At 34.5% G+C, this 26,253-nt stretch overlaps 1 protein-coding gene and 1 long non-coding RNA gene across 51 annotated transcripts in view; both read right to left on the reverse strand.

Moving 5' to 3' along the window:
* The window catches only part of PTPRD (protein tyrosine phosphatase, receptor type D), a 362,219-nt gene that overhangs the window by 147,157 nt on the left and 188,809 nt on the right, over window positions 1-26,253 (reverse strand). For 27 of the 50 annotated variants that reach the window (XM_040655787.2, XM_040655782.2, XM_040655777.2 and 24 more), the window contains exons 5-6: window positions 1,621-1,809; window positions 370-378 (exon numbers count right to left, since the gene is read on the reverse strand). In XM_040655787.2, the coding sequence (XP_040511721.1) occupies window positions 370-378; window positions 1,621-1,809 (198 nt within the window). The remainder of the gene's footprint in view (window positions 1-369; window positions 379-1,620; window positions 1,810-26,253) is intronic. The other 23 variants (XM_040655785.2, XM_040655786.2, XM_040655771.2 and 20 more) reach the window with 1 other exon arrangement.
* Window positions 13,814-19,762, reverse strand: LOC121108267. Its single transcript, XR_005842678.1, has 2 exons — window positions 18,306-19,762; window positions 13,814-17,811 (listed from the first exon to the last, which is right to left on the reverse strand). It is a non-coding gene; the product is annotated as an uncharacterized LOC121108267 (long non-coding RNA).

Raw genomic sequence — 26,253 nt, forward strand, 5'->3', positions numbered from 1 at the left:
ATTCTATTTAAATATATATATATATAAAGTCTATATATATATAAAAAGAGAGGACACACTGAAGGTTATCTCAAAACAAACATTTTAATTTAGGTTGTATTATGGCATTTACTGTACTACAGCTCTGTGATACATGTGTACTGTTTCTTCTAGGTGTTTCTATAACTGATAAGACAACATTTCTGTGGAGGTGTGTGTGCGCGCCACTATAGGGATCTGGTGACTACACTGACTGTTAGTAAAATGCATGCCATGCATTTTAAGAATAATAATAGTAATCATAATATAATAATAATAATAATCATCATCATCATATTTTGAATATGGAAATTAGTGGGGGTGAAGTGCGCTTCAGAACTAAGCACTTACCAATAGATTCTGGAGATTTAAATACGGAGAGAAGAAAGACAGCATAAAAATATTATTATATTCCTTATAATTTGGTACAAAGTTTTCAGTTAAAACTTTATATACTAAATCATCTATGTCACATGTGAAAAAATAATTCTTTATTTACATTAACAGAAGGTTAATTTACACAGTTCTGCTGACAACAAGCAAAGAGTCAGTTAACAAGACGATTTAACATCACAGGACAGGTCAAAAGCTGAGAATTCTGGGAAGACATGTGATTAAACAACTTAGATTCTACAATGATATCAACTACAACTGCCAAAGAAAAAAGGTCAATATATCCCAGTTGTATTATTTAGGGATAAGCTTTAAACTTTAGAAATTTAGAGGATTATTTATTTATTTATTTAAATTTACGGAGAGCAAAATAATAAACTAGGGCAGGAGAAGAGTGAAAGGACTGCTAGGGAGGTGCAAGGGGCAAAGAGAGAGAGAGCAGCATAAGCTGGATTCTACACCAAAAGCAGACTTCTGTAGATCCAGAAAATTTTGGATTCATAAAACTTCAGTGTGGGCGCACACTACTGTGGCTAAATGTGTAGGAAAAATGCTCAGCCAGTAAAAAACCTTCATTTCATAAGTTACCCAAGTATTTCTTTTCCTTTTTTTTTTTTTTTTTTTTTTTTTTAATTAGATTTTCTTGTAAGGCATAATTGTGCATGGGAAAAAGTACTCTGTTTAATGTATTTGTGAGAGGAAGGAGGATGTGTCCAAACTGGCTAATCTTTGGTGGAGTCAAATGTGGAAAAGACAGCACAAAACACATTTTAAATTTTAATTGAAGTGTCTAATGCAGGTTCTGATTTTGATGAATATAACCATTGGTACTCCTTGCAATTTCTGAATGAAGTCCAATGTTGAAATAAATTTGTTTAAAAAAAATAAAAAGGAAAGAAGAAAGAAAGAGGAGAAAATGGATCCATCAAGTACTGCAAAAAGCAGTAAAGAAAAAAATTATCAAAAAGTACAGTCACAGCAGTGAGCAATGTGGAGTAAACAGAAGCTGCAAAACACATAGAGATAGACTCTAGAAAAGGCTATGACAACATCACAGACATGGACAACACACTCAATAACATAGAAAAGAGAAGAGGAAGATAAATTATTACCTATAAAAAAGTAAAATAATAAGGAAGAGAAAGAAAAGAAAGAAAAGGTGAGAGAGAACAACTCTGCACATTAGTGGAAACAGTAACAAGACCCTACCTGATCGTAATTGCTTGATGCGGCCGTTGTTGTTGCTTGTGTCAACAGGTAAGAAATCTTTGAACCAACTTATTTCGGGATCAGGGTTGCCACTGGCTGCACATAACATGGTAGCTGTACGAGTTCGTTCGACCACCTTCAGCTGGGGACCCATATCAATGGTGGGGAAACCACGGGGAATTTGGTCCTCTGCAAAAACAATGTATAATTTAAAGGATATCACACTAGCTATGTAGTAACTCAAGTCAGTCCCATCACCAACCTAGCTATTGAGTAATCTTCCCCTAACTGCAAGGAATTGATAAAGAACAAAAAAAAAAAAAGCAACTCAGGCAATATTTTAGTTAACTTACAGTGAACAAAATGTGGACACAGAGTAGAAAATTCATAAATTAGTGGCTACATTACACCCACAAAGTATATGTAATTGCCTTAGATACTGGATGCAGCTCATAAACCAGATGTCCACTATGTTACTTTCTAGTGCTAACATTCCTCTGATTATGAGAATCCTTATTATTTTATGAGAAATATTGAATTAGCATGCCTATGAACAACCAGGAGAAAAAATATCTTATTTACGTATTATATGTAAATTATATGACAAATACATAAGCAAGTATGAACATGAAGTGTAGGATTTGGACGGTCTTTTAGAAGACTCAATTCTTGTGCTTGTTGTGGTTTAACCTGGTAGGCAGCTAAGCACCATGGTACAGTTTGTTCACTCCCCTATGGAGTAAGAAGGGGAGAGAATCAGAGAAAAAAAAGGCAAAACTCATTTGTTGATATAAAGACAACTTAATGGGGCAGAGAAGGAATAGAAATAATAACAATCATAGAATATACAGTTTTTCTTGCTGATCAATACCCAACCAGCCCCTGAGTTGTACCAGTCCCCTCAGTATCCCCCAGCATTATTGTTTTAGTTCGGTTCAGCTGTTCTGGCTATCCTCCCAACTCCTTGCACTTCCCCAGCCTGCTCACTGTCAGAGCAGCATGAGAAACTGAGAATACCTTGAATTTTCACTAAGCACTAATTAACGACATCTAAAACATTAGTGTATTATCAATATTATTCTGATCCTAAATCCAAAACATAATACCATACTAACTAATACAAAGTTAATTCCATACATTTTTCACTGATTAATTATGTTCTGTTGGTCTTAACTTTTAATGACCTCTTGCTTAGGTTGTGTAGATGTGGCCTCTTGCTTAGGATGTGTAGATGGATGGCATCATACTGCTATGGACAGATATTGGAAGGATTAATGCATAAAAAGATTTCATAAGGCTGAGAAACTCTAGATATAGGAAATATGTGAATAATAAAGTCACCCACAGGTTCCTTAACTGCTTTCAATGCAAATGCATATGGAAACTGCTATGGTAAAGTAAAAACAATTCTCCCACAAGTATTTCCATAAATGCATCAACCGTAAGTGGAGGGCTAGGGAGAATCTCCATCCCTTGTTGGACACAGAGGGGAACACAGTGACCAAGGATCAGGATAAAGCTGAGGTACTTAATAACTTCTTTGTCTCAGTCTTTAATAGTAAGACTAGTTGTTCCCTGGGCACACAGCCCCTTGTGCTGGAAGATAGGTATGGGGAACAGAATAAGGCCAGCCAAATCCATGAGGAAATGGTTTTGGATCTGCTTCAAAGGCTGTACACTCAAGTCCAAGGAGCTAGATGGACTGCACCCTTGAATGCAGAGGGAATTGGCAGATGTGGTTGGCAAGCCACTCTCCATCATCCTTCAACAGTCCTGGCTAACTGGGGATGTCCCTATGGACTGGAGATTGGCAAATGTGATGCCCATCCTCAAAAAGGGCTGGAAAGATGATCCTGGTACCTACAAACCTATCATTCTCATATCAGTGCCAGAAAAGGTTATGGAATGGATAATCTCAAGAGCCATCACAGATCTATTAAAGGTCAGCGAGGAGATCAGGTCCAGTCAGTATAGTTTCATGAATGGTAGCTCCTGCTTGACAAACTTGGTATCATTCTACGACAAGGTGACCCACTTAGTTGATGAAGGTAAAGCTGTCAGTGTAGTCTACCTGGACTTCAGTAAAGCCTTTGACACTGTCCCCCACAACATTCTCATGGAGAAGGTGGCTGCACATGGGTTGGATGGGCATACACTCTGTGCGGTGAAACACTGTCTGGACAACCGGGTTCAAAGAGTTGTCAGTGGAGTTAAATCCATTCACCATCCCTGAACATGTTTACATCTGTTTGGATGTGGTGCTCAGGGACATGATTTAGTGGTGGGTAGTTAAGAGTTAGGGTAGTATGGTTAGGTTGAGTTTGGAGTTGATGAGTTTGAGAGTCTTTTCCATCCTCAGCTATTCTATGTTTCTATGATTCTATAAGTCTACTTAAATTGCTAAACCTAGTATCTCTACCAGTCAGTAACTAAATGTGAGACTCTTCACTAGCTACAGGTTCTCTTCCCAAAGACAGGTGAGTCTCAAATCTGCTTACAAACACGAAGTCTTTATTTTGAAAGTAACAATGTTTGACTTGTGAATAAGAACTATGTAAATAGATTTTAATGACTTTTCAGTTCTTCCTTGGCTCAAATCAAAAATTCTGAAATGCCTTTTGTGGACATGCAAGTGTACAACACAGATAATCTATCCGGAATACAAATAAGATGGAGTAGTAAAGAACTTTCTTTTCTTACTTTTAATAAGGGTAATTAAATTCTATCCATACCCTGTATGCACAGAATCTCTTTGAATGAGTGGTCTTCATTAAATTTTCATGAGAAACATCACAGTATAGTGGACTCAAATAGCCAGAACTGTTATATTTTTGACAGTTGTGTCTTGTTTCCGATCTGGTTTTAGGTATTTGGCAATAAAACCATATATTCAACATAAAATGGACTGGGGAAATAATGAAATTTCTAATTGAAGCACTTATCAGAGTGGATTTAGTTTTTAAGATGTTTTTTTTTTTGTTTTGTTTTGTTTTGTTTTTGTCTCAAAGAGTATTAGTGATTTGTACAAAACTGTCTTTATATTTTGATGATAGCAAGTTTGACAAATCATCAAACACATTGTGCAACAGATCTGAGTACTGTTTGTTAATGAACTGCCTCTAGCTCTCCGAAAGAGAAAAATAACTGTTAAAATTTTTTTGATACATTGGTAGGCCTACAGTTGTATATAACGTAGAAAGATTTTTCTTTGCTGCTTACTAACAAGTTCCTTAAGCTCTAAATTTCACTATTTACCAATGTTTCTTATTAATATTCCATTCTAGTGAGCTAGTTTTCAGCGTATCAACAATTTAAATCAGGCTTGACCTTCTCAAAGCCATTTGGTACTGTCAGCTTGAGAGGCCATTAAAGGGCAGATTTTTCTGTCCTTGTGGTTAGTTAGTAGTACATACAATAGAAGTTTTGTTTCGGTTGGCAGATACAAAGATTTAAAAATAGAATACATTCTTTGAATATGTTAGATGCTGTAACAGTGTGAGTCCCTATTTAACGCTGTACTCCATTACTAACATTAAGAGAATACCTTAAGTCCTGTGCTAGTATCACTTCCAGTTGCTGGAAGAGCTCTTTAAAAGTTGTTTGCTCCCAATTGTTTGATCTGAACAACATCATAGGCAATTACAAAGACTGGTTAGACTGGTTATCATACAAACTCTTGATGATGATTTGAAGCTCCTGCCTTTTTCTTTTTCTTTTTCTTTTTCTTTTTCTTTTTCTTTTTCTTTTTCTTTTTCTTTTTCTTTTTCTTTTTCTTTTTCTTTTTCTTTTTCTTTTTCTTTTTCTTTTTCTTTTTCTTCCTTTCTTTCTTCCTTTCTTCCTTCCTTTCTTCCTTCCTTCCTTCCTTCCTTCCTTCCTTCCTTCCTTCCTTCCTTCCTTCCTTCCTTCCTTCCTTCCTTCCTTCCTTCCTTCCTTCCTTCCTCCCTTTCTTCCTCCCTTTCTTCCTTTCTTTCCTTCCTTCCTTCCTTCCTTCCTTCCTTCCTTCCTTCCTTCCTTCCTTCCTTCCTTCCTTCCTTCCTTCCTTCCTTCCTTTCTTTCTTTCTCTTTCTTTCTTTCTTTCTTTCTTTCTTTCTTTCTTTCTTTCTTTCTTTCTTTCTTTCTTTCTTTCTTTCTTTCTTTCTTTCTTTCTTTCTTTTTTTCTTTTTTTCTTTTTTTTTCCATCACAGTTGTTCTTGGAATGCATTTCTAAACTTTCTCTTTGTGTATTCAGTCTGTCTGACATTGCTCATCTGTAAAAAAACCTCCTTGAGATTCCCACATCTAGCTAAACTCAGACTTCTAAGTAATCGTTAATTTTGAAAGGGTTGCATTTTGAAAATACTTGTATTTCAAGTAAAATTACACTCTAACAAAAAGAAACTATGTTCATCTTTAGGAGTACCCATTAAAAAAAAAAAAAGTTTCTGTACACAACTGTGGTATGACTACTTATGACAAATTCTACTCTCTTCCTTCTTTAACTGTAACTTGTAATGCTTGAATGAAGAAAAAAAAAAAGCTATTCCAGTCTCTCTTTTTCAAATGTTACAAATCTATAAGATTTCAGCAAATTTAGAAGAATGTATGCTGTAAAATTTACATATATACAAAAGCAGGATCCAAAGAAAGAGGAAGATTCAAATCTAGTACGATGGATTTCACTCTTCATGACAAATCTACCAACATAGGTAAAATAAGAGAATGCTATTTTCATCCAGTGTTCATGACACCTTATTTACATTTTGGCTACTTTTCCCACAGAAAACTTTCAAATCATTTCTAGACCTTGCTGGAAAAAGTGGCTGTCATAAACAGCCATTGGATCCACATGGACTGGGACTTAAAGTCCTAAATTCTCTATTGTGCTAAGTTGCTGAATCTCCCTGACAATCAACATTGTGATTTAACAAGAAAGACAGAATAAGTTTCTCAGATATAGAATATCAAGACAAAATTACTATGTTATCGATATTAAGTGCAAAAGTGAAGTACCCAAAACACAGTGTGCTGACATTAGAGGTGAATTATGGAGTATAAAGGTAGTAGCAGGTTCCAAGACTGGATAGTCAATATGAGAACAAGGTGTAAGTATTTTCTTCCACGTTAGTTGTTTGCACCATAGATAGATCTGTGTTCTGGAATTAACCTGCAGTTTAATCTGTGTAATTTGCCTCACTAAGATATATACTTTAAGTATTCCATTGTGTCTCACAAAGAGAAACATGGTCCCATGTGAACTAATTAATCTTTTTTGTGGAAATGGAAGGTTGTTCTCCGTTCTATTCAGGAAGAAAAAAAGTCTATTTCAAGATTCAGGATGGCTTTGCCACTGGCAAGTTTCAGTCATTCTATAGCTCGTAGAATTAAAAAGGCACACATGGAGTATTCCCAGAATACACTATAGATACTGAAGATAAACTGCTGCAATAAAGTCTATTATTTCAAGGAACAGTGTAAATAAAGCTTTTATTTTCACTATTCCAGATGGCAGCAGCATATAATTTGCTCTGTTTTGACATCATGACCATATCATTCAAAACCATTCTTCCTACAACTTAACTGAAAGTGGGTCTGAAAACAGTAAAATCAAATAGAGTGGAGGAGGGACTGAAATAAACATTTTGCAGCAAAGTTGGCATTCTCTACTATTAGCAAAGAACTATGCAAACGAATAAATTGAAAAGTAAAAACAAAACAGTTTATTAGTATACATAAAAGACTTAGTTGGATTGAAAAGATATAATATATAAGAAAAACAACAATTACTAAGCATTATTCTTATTGAAATATTTTACAAAGTAAATTTTGCTGAAACAGAAATTACGAATATAGAACTACTTCTTTTCCAAGAGTTCTTTGTTCAAAGCTGTTGTATACAGACAGGGACATTTATGTAGTGCTGCTCTAAGTCAGTAAAACTAGGTATATTAGGTAATGGCTGCACTGCAATAATGTAAGTAGGTAACAGTTTTGATTTATGTTAGATTTTAAGCAATTATACCATGCAAGGACAAGACACTAATAAGACAATCGGACACTTACTAACAATCACTTAATATTCAACAAGAAGATAGCTGTCCATACTATCCCATTAAAAAAATATTCATTTAAAAATACATTTTTAAATATTCTTCATCTTCAAGATTCACAAACTACTTTTGATGGGAGGAGGGGGGGGGAAAGGTTCAGTAGGTTTATGAAATTACCCTGCAAATTGCGAAGTAATGTCTGCATAACAAAACATAGAGTCTGAATTATTGTTTGTATGAATTTTGCACCAGGAATTTCACACTGAATTACGTCAGTTAACATTCACTGTTACTACACTTTAGCCTTAAGTAAGTTCTCTGTTTTAACAAATGAATACACTGAAATCAGATATCTTCATAAGGACATGAAAATGGAAAAAGTATTTGTACTCTCTCGTATTGGTTCTCAAAATCTGCTAAATTAACAGTGTGCATAGCAAGTTCTTTCCACAGTGACTTGTCCCACTGATGGGAACAAGTCTTCTTTAACAATGAAATACCAACAGTCTAGAACCAGCACTCAAAGAATCATCACTCATTAAAACAAAACAAAACAAAACAAAAAGATCTTTAAAAAAAAAAAGTTATTATCACATTTGCACTTGGGCATTGTCATAGCTTACAGAACAGCATACCATCTGAATATCATATGACCAAATTTGGCCATGGCTGATCTTCTGGATATCTTTTTCTCACTGGGAATGGAATGTGAAATAAAAAAGGTCGTGTCCTAAAAAAATGCAGTGAATTCAAGAATCACTGCCAAATATCCGTCTTTAGCATAAGGAGAGGATTCAGTCAGGATTATGGTAATGAAACAAAGGCAGAGAATGTGAAGAGGTTTAAGTGCACAGTATCCATACTCAGGAAAGGAAACACTAAACATCTGAAGAAATATATCCTTCCATTTATTTGCATATGCAAATGTCACAAGAATGAAACTATACATCTTGTACTGACAAATAAAAGACAAGAGCACTGCAAAAAAGAATGATAGGAATTTTCATGATTACCATTCCTAATTTGAGGTCTACTTTCCAGACAGGGTTAGGATTTAGATTACACTAAATCAGGGCTGGACTAGGGTTTGCCAAGAATGAGGATTAAGAAAACATGATTGCTCTGCCTAGTACATATTTCGACATATCTGTGATTCTTTTCCCTCCATTTTAAAAATAAAATGAAAAGAATAACAAATCCTGTGATGGCAGACTATGTCTTAAGCTTTAATCTTTCAAACTACATTTTATGATGTAGATAACTAATATTAGTAACAGGCTCCTGTGCACTAAAGCTCATTTCCAATGTTAGTAGTTGATATCTGGATTGATTAAAATCACTTTATATCATATATCGTTTTTTCAATCTTATTTTTTTCTTCTTTATATCATTTATATTCTGTGTTAAATATTGATATTAATAAACATATTACACTTTTACTAGTGATTGTCTCATACTCATTCTTAAGTATAAAACAACAAATAATCAAAATAAAGACATTACATATTAATCTGAATTGAGAACAGGACACAAGCTTTGCCATGCCTGGCCTGGCCATGCCTTGCCTTGCCTGGCCTGGATGGCACTGAACTGGCCTGGCCATGCCTTGCAGTTCCTTGCCTGGCCTGGGAGAGAAAGGTGTCCCAGAATGCCCGAAGTTTGGTCCTTTAGAAAAAAGAAAGAAGGAATAAAGCTGATGAAATTTTATCCTTCAGGATTTGCTGAAGATCCTTTGCTCAGAACAGTAAACACAGTTTTGTTCTGTGAATTAAGCAGTATGCTATTCAAGCTAGAGACTATGCTTTCCAAATTTTACTGTGGTGCATAACACACCAGTGAACCCAGCCAAGTGTATCAATTGGGATGTTATATCAGTATTTTAGTAAAGAGCAAACATGAACAACAAAAAATAAAAGTGTTATTACTGTTGAAAAGAAAGAGAAAAAAGAGATATATCATTAGAACAGACCATGAGCACTGAAGAGTCATTTGAAGAGGATATCCCTTGAAACCTATTACTGAACATTAAAAAAAGAAAAAAGAAAAAAAAAAGAAGAAGAAAATAAGAAAAAAATTGTGTTTGTTCTAGCTATGCATAGTTTTTCTGTATTTAGTACAGAACCTACATGAAACTTCATGGGGGACTGAAAAGAAATTCCTTTATGGGTGGATGGTGAAGTCCTTCCCTGATTACCTATACTAGAGGGAATGGGTGTGCCTTACGCCTCACTCCTCATCTTTCTGAGTACGAAGGAAGGCTCTGCTAACAGGAGATGATAGGCCCAGGAGAAAGGGAAAGTGTACACATGAACTTCCTTTTGACTTGGCATGGGATTTGTCAAGTTCAGTGTTAACTCTAAAAAAGGACAATAACATGATTTGTGAATGGAAGTGCAAAATGATATTTATTAAAATCTACAGTTAGAGTGAGCATCTCCAAATCATACTGGACAAATATCATCAAAATGAGATGCAGAGCCAGACAAACTAACATAAAAATATATGCATATAAGAAGAAACAGGAGGAAAATTTTCATGTCACAAAATTTATTTTCAAAGCTATCCCAATCTTATCTGCAAATGGTGTTAGTGAAGTAAAGGAGGTGCAGAGAGCCAGTTCCTGCTCCTGAACAGCCTAAGCTTAGCTTAGCATTTTGCTTGTTAAGTAAATAAAAAATCAGTGTAAGCACAAGGAGAACTCTGCACCAAATCCATGTGGGCATGCTTAATACGTGGTAAATTATATGAAGAAGGTGCAGATGAAGATAACATCAAGCCAAAATACAAAGACAGGAATCTGTCAGTGAGTGACACCATTCCATAGGGGCAACATAAACACTTGACTAAGAGTACTAGGGCTGTGTCTGATTTCAGCAATGGAACTGTTTCTCCTTTGATTTATTAGCACTAACAGTTATCATCCCTTTTTAAAACAAAATACAAAATTCATTCCTTTTAGGGAACAGGATTGAAACTAATTTTTCTGCACAACGGAGAGGCAGGCATGAAGATGTAGGCAATCTTTGGAAGTAGTTGAGAACATATCACATGTTAAACTAATGGAAATACTTTCTGCACCTAAATAAATACACAGCAATAAATCTTATGACTACATATCATAATTTTAGTATTTTGTGGTACTTAAGGAAGACTTAAAAATCAATGTGTTCATTCTTTGGCTTTTATTTGATTAATTTCATTAACTGATTGTATTAAAACATACTACTTTGAAGAATGGCTGTAACACAGTCTGCTTTGAGTACTAGCTGCAAAAGTAATAGATGTGGTGATTTTAAAAAGCAGTGATGGTTGGGCTTGCATTTTGGGTAACCTGTTGCTCATTCAACACATGAAGAACATATCGTATGTAATGTATTTTACTTACATAATGTAAATATATACATATTTGTGTGTATGAGTGTGTCTTTGCTCTACATACTGCACTCCCAGGAAAAAAAGAAAGAAAGAAAGAAAGAAAAAAGAAAGTCTGTCAGAGGTATTTAACCTGATGTATTAAAATTTTTTGAGGAAGATTATTTTTAATCTTTAGTATGAAACAGCTATGTTTAAATACTGTTACAGGAACTGGCTGTGGGCCTGTAATAAACAAGACCATACACATTCTTACCCACAAACACCCACCTTAATATCTCATTTTGCAGTTGAAAACCACAAAAATGCTACCATGAAAGAGCAACATCAAGAGCTTCGAGGAAAACATTCTATTGAATTTTGAGTTTAAAAATCTCTATTCTTTTACAGAACAAGAGAAAATTATTTCTCAATATTTTCAGTTTTTTGCTTTGCAATCCCTGCTATTTTTTCCCCAAGGACCTTCTTCCCCTTTTGAGAGAGTTAAAGTCCATCTAGTGTCTGTAAGCTTGATGCTAACTATGCTGTTCTGATGTCAAAAAAACAAGGTTCTGATGGTGTCACCAGCCAGGAAGCCAAGTTCTTATAGATTGGATCCATCTATTTCTTTCAATGTCCTTACCTACTACAGGGAGCAGAAAAGAGAAGATGACCTGTGCTCTCAATTCCTGCAGCAGACATCGCACAGCTCTGAAGCCACTTTTGTTGGCCTTTAAACTACATGTTCCTGCTTCATAACCCCCCATGTGGAAAAGCAGTCATGCGTAATGATAGTTCCTAAGGCCTGTACAACTGGCTGTTTCATTCAAGCATAAGTGAAAACTAGTTACTAGAAGACCAAGAGGAAAGAATCAAAAGGTATTTTCAAGTTGATATTTAAACATTGAAGACACACTAACGTAAATATATGTAAACTCTGATTAGAAGTGTCATAAGATTTTATCATCATTCATTATTAGTAACTCTTTTTTTTTTTTAATACCTCACAATAGTACACCTAGACAAATGGCACTGAACTTCTAGCACATACTAACGTATCTATCTGCTTTAGCATAAGCTAAGTGGGGTGATTAATACCTACTATCACTGTTCACTTCAGCAGCTATATATTAGTTGGTCCACCTTTGTTATCAAGAGGTTATAAGATTGAAAGTTCACAGCTGGAAGTTTTTGGAAAATAAACAACTTTCTCAGTCAGAACAAGATGTTAGTTTAATAATCTTTACAATAAAACACACACTGTTTCTATTCTTTGTATGGTATGCATATAATGCTAATTAAATATAGTAGGAGTTACAGGACTGCATCAAAAGAATAAATGCTATAAAACCTAGAATAATAATTTTAACACATGAAAACAGTATTGCACTTGTTCCTAAGAACCCATTAAGCAACTATAATACTCTATAAATTGAATAAAGCCTGTTACTAATAATTCCAAGTTAGTTAGAACTAAAATGTTCATTTTATACTGATTTTATTTTACTACACCTTTAGTGTTCTAAGTGATTTCTGTTGTTCTACCTCTGCATAAATTTATTATCATAAGTTTCTGTTTTATCCTTCAAGATTTTTCTCCACAGTAGTATAACCGCTCATTTTTATGACAGAAGCTTTTTTTCTGTAAGACTCTTAGAAGATATTTATCTGAGTTTTATGCTTTGGTCTTCCTGATATTTTTACTCTGGAGATAACTACCTTTCAGACTACTTCTTTCTTTCCTTCTTTTCCCGCAATTTGCTTTCAGCAGTGGAGCCTTTCAGTCTGTGTTTAGTCTTCTGTTCAAACCTGTCTCTCTAGAGAGTTACAAATACTTGTCAATCTCCCAAAAGCAAAAATGGGAATTTAAAACATTCTTTTATTTCAGCTGCAAAGTAAACTCATTATCCCCTGTCTGTTGGCCTAAAAACATTTCTCTTGAACTTCCTGCTGCTTTCAACTTTCACGTTGAACATCATCATCTGCCTAGACCTCTGGTAGCTCCAAAGCTTTTTAGCTGCTAAAGGCCACTGTGCCAGGGCAGTACATTTTCCATTCAAGTGTATGGTGTTAGTTCATACTTTTTGATAGTGTGTTGCAAAGAAGGGCTTACTATGAGAATGTGTAATGTCTGTGCCTAGCACCAGGGGAACAGAAGATTCAGGACAATTTTACTGAGGATTATGAAGTTCTTTTGAGGATTGAACCCTTTTATTGCCATGATGACAGCTGACTCAGTTGTGATGCCACTTTAAATGTCAGCCAAACTCCCTCCTTACAGTAGCGAATACTAAATTTGCTTAATAGAACTCCTGCACTTTCTGACTTTCTGTAAGATGTTCTTCACGTGCATTATATGCGAGGCATATAAGTTCTCTTACTGTATGTCAGGAAAAATAGATAACAGTGTGCAAACTTGCTGTAAAGTAAATGGTAAAATATTGTGAATAGAAATGTTAGAAGAATTAGAAACATGTACACTGAGTAAAGAGCAGATGAAACATCTGCAACATGACTATGCATGCGAGATAACTTGTGCTCAAACTCAAACCACCTTAACAATAACATCTGCATGCAAAATCAAAAATTTAAATGTAGTGAGGATACATGAGGCATTTAAAAATGAAAAACAAGTTTTAGTTTTTGTTTTGTTTATGAGAAATGAATGTAAAATAAGCATAACCATTTCACAGATATTAAGTCATCTCATGCTTCCCAAATTGAGTGCAAACATGCTTCTCTGTGTTGTTGTGTTTTTTTTTTCCCCCTGTTTTAAAAGAAATTCTAGGTAATAATAAAACATTAAGAGCAATAGCTGGGTTCTATTTCTTTATTTATATTAAAGTATGCCAAATACTAAGCAGACAAACTTCATTTTGGTGTAAATGATGATCATATAGACACAGAATTTTAAAATTCTTAAGTCTCATTCTAGGATTTCTACAATTATTTCTTAATTTGCTTCATCTTCACTCCAAATTAGTATTACATCTTGGGAAAAATGCAAAACATAATAAAATATAGAAAAAAGTTGTTTGGATATATTCAAGCACAGAGTACATTTTGTGAATTTAACACTCAGAAATGAACACAATAAGGAGATATTTAAATGAAACTATAGCATCCTGTAGCATTTGCAAGGAGTACTGTAGACTTCTGCAGGACTGTTTTAAAGCCTAACATCTATAAGCAATTACTAATTTTATAAACATATGGCTGATGATGAATCAAAGCCTGAGATGTTTAAAAACTCAGTTGATACAATCCTACAGAACAAATATAGAATTTCTATCAAAGCACAGTTCATGTATGGCAAAAATGCATTCAAAATTTAGCAAATAGTTCTGCAGCTCACTTTCATGGTCAACTGGTCTATCACAATTGAAAAAATCTATGTTCTCTCTTCAATTATTGTTAATACACATGAAATGAATGTGTTCTATCCAGGTTTTTCTCTCAAGTCATGAACTCAGTACCTCCAGTAAGTCTTCTCATTCAAAACAGTAAGGGAATCAGAGCTGAAGCATCTCAGTTTCTCCCAAGATGCAGAAACCAACCTATAAAGTCATTGCAATTGAGAAGTAAACACTTGAATTTGTTGTGCTCCCTGTGAGATACAAGAGTTCAATTTGTTCACCTCCCTTAAAATCCTCAACCGTTCTTGCTAATTACACTAGATGTACTACACTACACTACACTACACTAATGTAGTGTACACTACAATGTACACTACATTACAATCAGGAAATGTCATCAGTAGGTTTTCTAATTTCCTAGATATTTTAGAAGATGTGTTCCAGGAACTCACACTGTCAAGTTTACTACAAGCTTTGCGACACATTTTAGGGGTAACATTTAATTCCAGCTGATTGCCAGAAGAATTTATAACAGAAATTCAGTCTGTTGTTTCCATTTTCAACTTGTCACTGAAATGAGACACATTTACCTTGTGGTCTGTATAAATTAAGCACTATTTCATTCCTGCCAGGTGAAGGAAAGACACCTCTATTGGTGAAGGATAAGGATTTTACAGACTAACTGTAAAATGCTTGAATAACTCCTATTTTTTTTTTTTTTTTTTTTGCTTAACAAATTTCTATATTCTCCAGAATAGCATTCTTGCTTTAGAAGGCATTTCATTAAATATTTTATGTAAATTGGAGTTCAAAGGCTTCTAAAAGTCATGTCTTCAGCTTTAATGCTGAAAGTCTTGCTGTGATTTATGACAATATATTTCTCTCTCTCCATACAAATGCATAAAATAAAACATATTCCAAGAAAGTGCCTCTACAAAACACCACCTTCTGATAGCAAACAAAACCAAGAAGAACCTAGATAATCCCAAGCTTATGCAGACATAGAAAACAATTTTAATGTTACTGGTAGGCTTCTCTGTTCCTTTTGTACTTTATGCCATACACAGTAAAACTAAGTAGGAAATATATTTCCAGTATTTTAATACCAAAATATTTCAAAGATATTGAAATTGATGACAACTTCTGTGCAGTGATCAGATTGCACAGATTTTACAGTCATAGATCAGCAAATTTAACCTCTCTGATCATATATTTACTAGAAGCTTATTTTCATCTCCAATTATTGATATCATCCTTGCTCTGTAGATTCTTTATATAGCTTTGTAAATTTGCCCTGAATCAGTGTATTTCACTGTATGGTTACTTTCAAGCACACTCTGACTTCAAACTTACCATGATTCAAGCTGATATCAGCACTGAAAATAGCTCATCCTGATTTTTAAGCTTGAAAATGCTATGGAATCTAACTGTATACTGTATTTTAGAATCAGCTCCTTTAAGAGATCATGAGACATCCTCAGGCTCACTGGCTATAGTGAGAAATATAGATACAAAATACAAAATACAGAGAAAATGGATGTTTCAAGTGAAAAACTACAGTTAAATCAGAATGCCTTGTCAACTGCAATGAAAGTAAGGTATTTTGTTATTCACAGTCCAAATTCGTAAAAGATCTTTATCTATGCCCAGGTTGACTCTATGTTTAAGTACATATTCACATGGAAGTTTTAACAAACTGATTTTCACATGTGAGATTTTGTACTACTCGGTTACATTTTGTATTGAGTATGTGAAAGATATTTTCTTTGTAGATTTTGAAAGGAACATATTAAAGTGGCAGTTGCTCTGAAAGTATACCGAAGGGATACAACAGGGTTCCTTTTAAATGTGGGTGATCTGAAAAAAAAACTTTAAAAAATATTAAAAAAGAAAAAATCTTCATATGTATTATGATCTTTAAATATTTAATAAAAATAATAGTGAAAAAAAAATATTGCAGATTTTCTGGCAGAAAAAAGGGCCAACAGATTTTCCGATAAATCAAAAATCATTGGGTCACAAAGTATATTTACATTTATTTAAATCAAATGTTTAAAGTTCATTATGAATTTAATTTCTTAGTTTGTGGATTTACTTACTTTTATGTTAAGTTGTTCATATTATTTTGGCATTCTGTTATTAGTACTGCAATAGCATGTTGCACAGGAGCAACTCAATAACGAGTAGAAGCAAAAAAACAGCTTAATACACCAATTCTGGTGATATATTATACTTTCTGGGCCATGAAACCGAGTGTTTATGTGCAGTGAGTATGTTAGGTTGGTAGATAAATAGCTGCATTTTCTCTAGTAGCTTTTGTTGTAAAGTCTTTGTAGCAAGTACAAAGTCATTTCATGAGCATGTAGAATGCAAGGCATGACAGAGATTCAATCTTTACTGGAAACATAGAAAGATACTGTAATACAAATACAATATTTCTTGATTGAAATATTGGATAAATATATGTCAGCTGATGAAATCATATTTCTCTCCATAGGGTTTTTGAATCCACTACTTTTTACTTTTCTAGAAAACCTTACTGATGTTTGTGATGATGGAACATTTTCATTCATTCCACAGTGGAGAAAAGGCAAAATAATGTCTAAATATGTAATAAGAGAATAGTGAGAATAGGTCTATTTTGGTAAATAAATTACTTTGAACTATCAAAAGCCCAAAAGTAAATGGACATCTGCAACAGTTTTCAGTCAGCTATTAGTGTTCAGAGATAAAATCATGCACAATCTTATAGACAAAAGTTTACTACAGTCACCAAAACAGCTGATTCAACTTCATTCACATTGCCATGAAAACTGTTTAACTTTACCTTTCAAACAGAGATACAAGAATCTGACACAATTTAAAAGGCTATTTCTGGGCTGTCAGTCAGAACAGACGAGACGAACATTTATTTGCAAGTTATTGAGAACTTGCCAAATGTAGACATATAAATTAGGATGTTATTTTACTGTCTGAAATTTAGACTACAGAAATACAAAAAATAAAGAAGGGAAAGAAACTACAAACATAAGGACACCATTGATCATATATAACATCATAACAGAAAAATTATACCTAAGATTTTTTTTCCACTTATCTTCACTGATGAATAGCTACAAAAAACAACATAATCTGTTGAACAACACTACTCAAAATATAAAAAGGAAAATCACCAACAGTTGCCTTCTATCATATCTAATACAAATCTCACGACTTAGAAAAACTAGCACAAAAAATGTTGGTTGTGTTTAAGTTGTTTTTCAACAGTGTGTGATACCGAGTATTTTTTGCCAAAAAGAAAATTATATCATAACAATAACTTGTCTGCTTGTATTTGAGGAGTGACATTGGAAATCAAAGGATTTTTAATGCTCTGTAAACATGCTGATGTTTAGTAGGGTAGAAGAGAAAATATTCTATGATGTACAGATTTAAAGATGTTCATGATTCCAAGTTACCTAAAGGATGGGAAAAAGACTTGGTCAATAATGTACCACATTCAGAATTTTTTAAAATGATCTGTTTTGAACTTTCTTTTTCTTGTCACATTATAAGTATTCTTCACCTATGGTTGCACGTGTATTCTATAGCCTTTTATATTTCTTCCCCCTGAAGTTAGTGACACATATCCTCATGTTTTAATTATTACTGTTTTCAGACTTTTCAAATTAATGAACACTTCATAATCATATTTAGCAACAAACTCTATTTGATTATAGATGAAATGTTTTGTTGCAAAGCCTTTGTCATAGGCAAATATAATAAAAGGAAAAGTTAGAATAATTGTGTACTTGCATTTTTGTATTCAAATTCTGTGAGTATTAATCTATTAATCTACTGACTCTTACTTCCAGTTCATCTGCTTTAAAATCATTAAATATCAGAGTACCTTTTTAGGATAACATTAGAGGCCAGTTAACCAATGACTAATGGTATAAAAGAAGGTACATACAATGATGGAAAGATGAACTCCCAAATAAATGTAAAACTGAACATCGCAGAAGTGTGATATGAATTTTGAAGAATTACCACCTTCCAAAAAGAATGAAAGAAAAACATCATTTAATGTTTTGACGTTAGAATATTAAAACAACTGGTCTACCATAATACATTTTTGCCTATTAGCACTAGTCTGCTTAATTCTTCAATATTAAGTTCTTACACAAATTTCACCTTTCCTTGAAAAAGTAACACAGCTGATGCACATTATCAGTTTATTTACACTTTTGTGTGTGTGTGTGTAGTATATTCTATTCTCTCTCCATGCTGGTAAAAAAATAAATTTAAAATCTACATATATATACATAAATATGTATATATATATTCTCATTATGAATTAGCCTTCCAAAATTCAAATGTTTAGCATAAAACTTATCATCTTTAGAATAATTTCACATAAAACCTTTGGGAAATCTTTTATTTCCAATTCTTTTAGTTAAAAGCTTTTTTCTTTTATCTACTGTCCACTCTAATCTATGAGGTTGCCTTTGCTGTCAATTAACATAAAAGTTATTTTTTTCTTCCCTCACTTCTACTCTTACCCTGTCCCTTCCTCCCTTTCTTCCATCTTCTGCCTTCCTTCCTTAGAAAAAGAGAAGACTGAGAGAAGATCTTAGAAACGCTTAAAAATATCAAAAGGGTGAGTGTTAAGAGGATGGGGCCAGGCTCTTATTGGTCATGTTCAGCAAGAGGATAAAGGGCAGTGAGCACAAAAAGGAACACAGAAAAAGTTCCACCTGAACATAAGAAATAAATTCTTTACTTTGAGGGTGACAGAACACTGGAAGAGGCTGCCAAGAGAGGCTGTGGAGTATCCTTCTCCAGAGATATTCAAAACCTACCTGGACACTTTTATGTACAACCTTCCCCAGGGAGACTTCTTTTGCAGGGGGTTGGACGCGATGATTTTCAGAGATCTCTTCTAACCCATACAATTTTGCAATGCTTTCCTTTCTACCTTCCTCACTAGTTTCTTTCTTTCTTTCTTTCTATGACGGTATTCATAAAATAGGAAATAACTTTTACATATCATATTAGGAAGGTAAGTGTTCGATAAAAACTTAAACTGCAGTTTGCAAGGTTAGAGCTGAAAAATGATCAAAAAAGTAGGATCGAAGGCTGTCAAGGCCCCAAATAACATAGAATTAGAATTGCTATTAAAACAGAAAATAATAATCCCAAAAGAATGTCCACCGTTATACTGTTTTCATTAGTCATAATGATTCCTTTTTTCATACAATCATAAAATCACAGAATCACCAAAGTTGGACAAAACCTCCATAATCATGTAGTCCAAACATTCACCTACCACCAGTATTTCCCCACCAAACCACATCACTCAGTAAAACATCTAAATGTTTATTGAACATCTCCATGGGTGGTGACTCAACCACCTCCCCGGGCAGCCTGTTGCAGTGCCTGCTCACTTTTTCAGAGAAGAAAATTTTCCTAGTATCCAACCTAAGACTCCCTTAGTGCAACTTGAAGCCATTCCCTCTAGTCCTGCCACTGATTACATGGGAGAAGAGGACAAAACCCAAGCGTCTACCAACACCCCCAGGTCCATTTCTTCCATATAGTGTTCCAGCCACTCTGTACCATGCCTGTTGTTGTGGCCAAAGTGCAGAATGCGGCACTTGGTCTTGCTGAACTTCATCGCACTGGCCTCAGCCCAGTGATGCAGCCTGTCCACATCCTTCTGTGGTGACATCTGTAAACTTACTGAGGGTGCACTCAATCCTCTTGCCTAGTTAATCAGTAAAGATATTGAACAGAAAAGGCCCCAGTACTGGCCCTTTGGGGGCACCATTCATGACCAGTCACCAACTGGATTTGACTCTATTTACCACCGCACTCTAGGCCCTGCCATCCAGCCAGTTCTTCACACAGAAAAGAGTTTATCTGTCCAAGCCATGGACTGCTCATTTCTCTGGGAGAATACTGAAGGAGACAGTTTCAAAGGCTTTGTTGAAGTCAGCGTGGACTATGTCAAAAGCCTTTTCCTCATCCACCAGGCAAGTCACTCTATCAATGAAAGAGATCAGATTGTCCAAAGACAGAGATCTAGATGTTGATCTACACAGTTAGAAAGTACAACCAAATAACTCTTGTTCTGATTAGGAATAAGGTAAAACTTTCCTTCTTTTATTTTGGAACAACATTCACAGTATAGCTTTCTTTATGTTGAAGTGGACTGCAACACGAGTACTAAGTATTGCTCAGGGACCGGTCGCAGGACTTGAAAATTGAATATCTGTAGGGAAACATGGTAGGCCAGCAAAAATAGTATTAGAAATGTTTCAAAAATCCAGCTACTGTATTTCAAAAGGTTTCTTGATTTATCATGGAGAACATCACATCCTAACACTCAAAACTCTAATTTGCAATTTCTCTGTCTTCACTGCTAATCATACATTTCAAATGCAAATCTGCAGATATACAGACACTTCCTGCGAAGATGGATCAGCGCTAATTTTGAGACTGAATCCACCTACATCCTTCTACAAGGTAACAACATAATATATTGATTTCTCAGCCATTGTTCCATGTTGTGACTTCAGGAGACTCACGTGGAAGGCAGATGCAATGACAGAAAAGCATTCACATTTGTGAGGAATTTTCACTAGCCAGGACTTGTTTATGTCCAATAAACATTCAGTAGTCTAGGACTGTGCACATTTTTATGAGACATTACGTTTAAAAGATAGTAGCTAGTAATGACCAGAACTTAAGAAAATATAAAACATGTATACCATAAATTTCTCTATATTGTCACTGCTATCAATAAAATTAAATACTGATACAGTGCAGTATCATAACTGATCAAAAATCATATAGTGGGTTTGCATGTGAATGATAATAAAATGTCAAAGTTCTTACTTGGAAAGAGTTGCATTCTCAACACAACACAAATATTTCTGTTAATATATTCATTGTATTGAATGTATTTTTCTTAAAGCTAGTAATTATTATAATCTTACTTATTCCATGGCTGGCACCCTCTTGCCCTTAGTGTGTCTGTCATTTATTTCCAAAAATTCAAGCACTTAAACAAACAAATGAACAAACAAAAAAACAGCACTGGAAAAGAGCTTATGCAGGACTGGGAAGGTCTTGTATCAGAACAGGCATTTGTAAATTTCTGAAAGGGTTGTTTGAAGGATACATCTGAAATGAAAATACTTGTTTTTCAGAAAGCTTATACTGTTCACCAATTAACTGCATTGTTAAATGTGAATGTAATCACGAATAATTCATTATTTAAAATTTAAAAATAATAGCATGGTGACATTGTATACTAGCAATCTAACTTATGAAACATTAATATTCCATAATGAAATGTAAGAACAAGCTGCTTCTTCACATTTACTTCCATTACCAGCCTTTGTTCAACATATAACAAACTACTATCATCTTTATTTCTCAGTATTTAAAAGAGATGGTGTCCTCATGTAATAGGATCTGAAAGGATTGCAAGGCAGAAACAGAGATTACACAACAAGAATGCTCTCAGTATGTTCAGGCTTGTTTTATGTCTTCACATTGTTTTATCCTTTTCTTGTCCTCAACTCAAGAACAATAATTCTACATATGGCAGAAAAAAATTAATCATTACAGATTTTTATACCTATATAAAAATATGTACTATATAAAATATAGTATTTTTTTATTCTATACCCATATAAAAATTATATGCTATAAATGAAAGAAGAATTAAATATAAAGGAATAGTATAACATTTATAGCTACAAAAGAAAGCAACCTTTTAGATTCTCATGGAAGTATGGTACACAAATACACGAACTAGACTTAAAAAGGAGGTCAGGGACTGGTCATGCATTGGTGTATTTACAGTGATACACAGAAAAACGTTGATCATCTCTAATACTTTCTGTACTCAATTCTTTCCTATGAAACTACACCTACTGTCTTCAAATTATTATTATTAAAGTACTTAATTAATTAATTAGTTTATTAAAGGTGATTTGTGTGAACTGGTTATTTCTACATCCTTGCTGCACACACACACACACAAAAAAGCTGTGTAATTCCCTCTCACAAATAGGTTAGAAAAAAAACATTATGAACAGCTGCCCTGAGGGACTGGAAGAGCCTCACTGCATGGTATATTACCTGAAGGTAAAATAAAGCTATTCATTTGCATTTTAAACTTTTGAGACACATTTTAAATTCTAGATATCTTTTTCCATTCTTTTTTTCTATTACAATCAGATCCAAAATATGACAAGAATAGTTCCAGTTGTTTTACAATACATATATTAAAAATAATAATAATAAAAAAAATGATGACTATGATTAGAATACTCTATTGCACAATTCAAAGTATTTTAGAATTTTTACTGGTGACCTGAGTCAAAGCACTGAGTGCACCCTCATTAATTCTACAGATGATAGAGGAATCTGGATAGGTTGTATCAAAGGGCTGAAGCCAACAGGAAGAAATTTAACAAGACTAGGTCCTGCACATTGGCCTCAACAACCCCAGGCAATGCTTACAGCCTTGGGGCACAGTGGCTGGAAGACTATGGAAGAAATGCAGTTGGGGGTGTTGGTACAGCTCTGCAGAATGCAAGCCAGCAGTGAGCCCAGGAGGCCAAGAAGGCCAATGGCATCCTGGCTTGTATCAGAAATCCAGCAGGAGCAGGGAAGTGATCATCCCTCTGCACTCAGCCCTGGTGAGGCCACACCTTGAGTACTGTGATCAGTTTTGGGCCCCTCACTACAAGAAAGACACTGAGGCCGTGGATCATGTCCAGAGAAGGGCAATGAAGCTGGTGATTTCTCTGGAGCACAAGTTATAAGAGGAGCAGCTGAGGGAACTGGGATTGTGTAGTCTGGATAAGAGAAGGCTCAGTGGAGAATTAATTCCTCTCTATAACTATATGAAAAGTTCTTGTGGCAGGGTTGCGATTGGCCTCTTCTCCAGCATAACTGGAGACAAGACTAGAGAGGTTGGCTTCAAGTTCTACCAGAGGAGGTTCAGGTTGGATATTAGGCAGAATTTCTTCTCTGAAAGTGTGGTCAGGTGCTGGTACAGGCTGCTCAAGTAGGTGGTTGAGTAACTATCCCTGGAGGTGTTCCATAAACATATAGATGTGTTACAAAGGAAAATGGCTTAGTGGGAAAATATTGGTAGTATGTGGATAGTTGGACCTCCACCTCAGAGGTCTTTTCCAATATTTGTGATTCTATGAATATGGAATATTTTACATAGTATATAATCAACAACTGTATTTACTCTGAACGTGAAAATTACTAGTGAAACATACTGCAAAAGACATCTCAAAAGATAAAAGTCATGTACAGTAGAATTTCATTCTCATTCACAGCTGCTTCATCACAGTAGCTGGGTAGTGTGGAATGGCTTAAAGAGAGAAAAAAATGAGATGAAGACCATCTGCCATATTTATCCTTGAATTTCCTGGGGGTTAATCCATATAGGTCATACTAAAATATTTTAATAAAGATTCCTATTATATCAAAAGTATGATCTCTTTGGCTTTCTTTAAGAAATGGTTGTTATGCATAATGCTTCTTTTCACAGTTATCCCAGTAATCCTGGCACATAGTACTTTACAAGTACTTCTTTCCCTATGACGAAACAATCTAACAGAAAACAAAAACAAAATCATTATGCCATATTTCTCCACAGTAATTGATGTTAACTCTGGCTTAATAAATATCTTAGTACTTGTTTTCAAATTAATGGAAGGAAATCATCACTTACCTGGCCACTGAACTGGTACAATCACTTATAAACATTCACTCTAGTTTCATCATAAATTTTTAGCATACTATCATGAATTAGGACTTGTGAATACTTCTAAAATAACTGAGTATGTGAGGAAAAATATGTAATATTCTTGACCAGCAATGAAATCTAACTTGGATTTTTTTTTTCCTACTAATTTCCTAAGCATGATTATAGCTTTTCCTGCAGGAGAAAACACGGTAGTAAGAAAACTGAATTGGGCAGCTAAAATTTCACTAACAGGTTAGTTTAGCTGATGAGTTTCTCACATGTAAATTCTCTTAACAGTGAAAGTACAGCAGCAGGAACATTTCAGATCAGGCAGTCCCCCTGGCTAGTAGATCAGCAGTTGAAAAGGAGTCTTTTTCATATCTTCTAGTCCTCACAGGATCCACATTGTTAACAAATCCTTTATGCCTCCGTACCTCTTTATCAGGAATACACAGCCCCAAGTCAGAAACTGCAAATAAAGGTGCAAATACTATGAAGCAGGGATGGTCAGGTCAAGGGATTCTTCATTTTGTTGATCTTCTCAGAGTTTTAAATGGGAAAATGTATTAGAGATGTGAACAGTCTACTTGGACTTCCTGCAAAGGATGACAGTGATGATGACTCTTTTGGATTATCCAGGTTCTTACTTGAGCGAGAAGTCCATTAAGGTCTTATCACAAATTATTTCAACTCCATCTCCAAGTAGGTAAGAATATTTGTGTTTGCTCCTAATAGGACTGTTTCAGAACAGTAAGTTCTAAGATTACTCTATTTTTTTTTCTTTTCCCCCCAATTTGTACTTACTCTGGGACAGCGCAGGCAAGTTCTTCCCTGCCATATTCCTTAAGTCAATATGATCTTGAGTGAAAATTATCCTACAAACTTCATTACAAATGGCAAAATATGAATCCATAATGAAGTTAATTTAGATGAGTTAGAAATGGACAATAATTAAAATAGAATGAGGTTATATTTGCCTATAAGGATATTATTGTGCAGGACCATAATACATTCAAGTTAGCACTCCTGTAAGTATAGTGTATCCTAACAAGACATACAGTTTTGCTATACTGAAAAGCAGCATGCTGCAAGTAAATTTGAGTTACAAAACAAATAGAAGTGACTGCAGCTAAAAGTATGGTTTAAATATTTCAGTTCTAGAACTAAATACAGATTAATTGATTGAATCAGAATAACAGTTTAACAACAGCAAAAGCTTTCAACAAGAAAGAATGAAGCAGTTAAATAAACAGATACTGTGTCTGTAGTATGCTGCAAAATCTAAGTTATGGTTATAAATATACTAAGAAGAGGTAGATCTTATTAATAAAAGAAACAAATTTTAGTACATTTTTTTTACCAATAATAACCATAAAGGAAAGTCCTTCAGTCCACTTCAGAACAATTGTCATTTTTCAAACCTCTTTTCACCATTTATATGGTAGGCTTTTTCCTTTTCACTCAGCACTGGTGAAATCAATACAAATCTTCTCTTAACATATCTGTATGTGACCTGTGTTTGTTTTAAGCTGTATTGTTCATAATGGTGATCGATGGGTAATGCTATTCCTCTTTGTCCACACAAAGAACAGAATATAAAAAGTGCATATTTTTTATGCCCAAGGTCAGGAGAAAATTAATGGATGAGAGCTAGATAAAATGGAGTTCAAGCTGAATGGGCTGAGTGCTCTCTACAGGGTACATCCACGGCAGGCAGTACAAAGCCCATTATATTCAAACGCTCTTGAAGCATTTCAGAAGTGAAATTGTCTCCACAGGCTAATGCATAAAAGTATGAAGTTTTAACTTTTCTGTTTCACAGATAGCCTAAAGATATTGGGCAATTTGTCCTGTTCAGGATTTCATTTAGCATATTCCATTTATCAATCTCTACCTCAAGCTATAAACCTATTTGGTGTTTATGATCAAAGTTGTTCAAGCTACGTTTATTTGTCATTAGTAAACTTTACTTCACAGACCTCCCTGCAAATTCTTGCAGAAGTTTTCTGTCAAGATAACATGCCAACAGATGCCATTTTAAAGAATCCAAATAAAACTTTTCTTTTTTTTTAAAAAAAGGACAACACCATCAAATATTAAAAAAAAAAATGTATATAAAATATGGACAGATTTTTTA

Source organism: Gallus gallus, chromosome Z (assembly GCF_016699485.2).
Source record: "Gallus gallus isolate bGalGal1 chromosome Z, bGalGal1.mat.broiler.GRCg7b, whole genome shotgun sequence".
In the NCBI taxonomy this organism is placed as follows: Eukaryota; Metazoa; Chordata; class Aves; order Galliformes; family Phasianidae; genus Gallus; species Gallus gallus.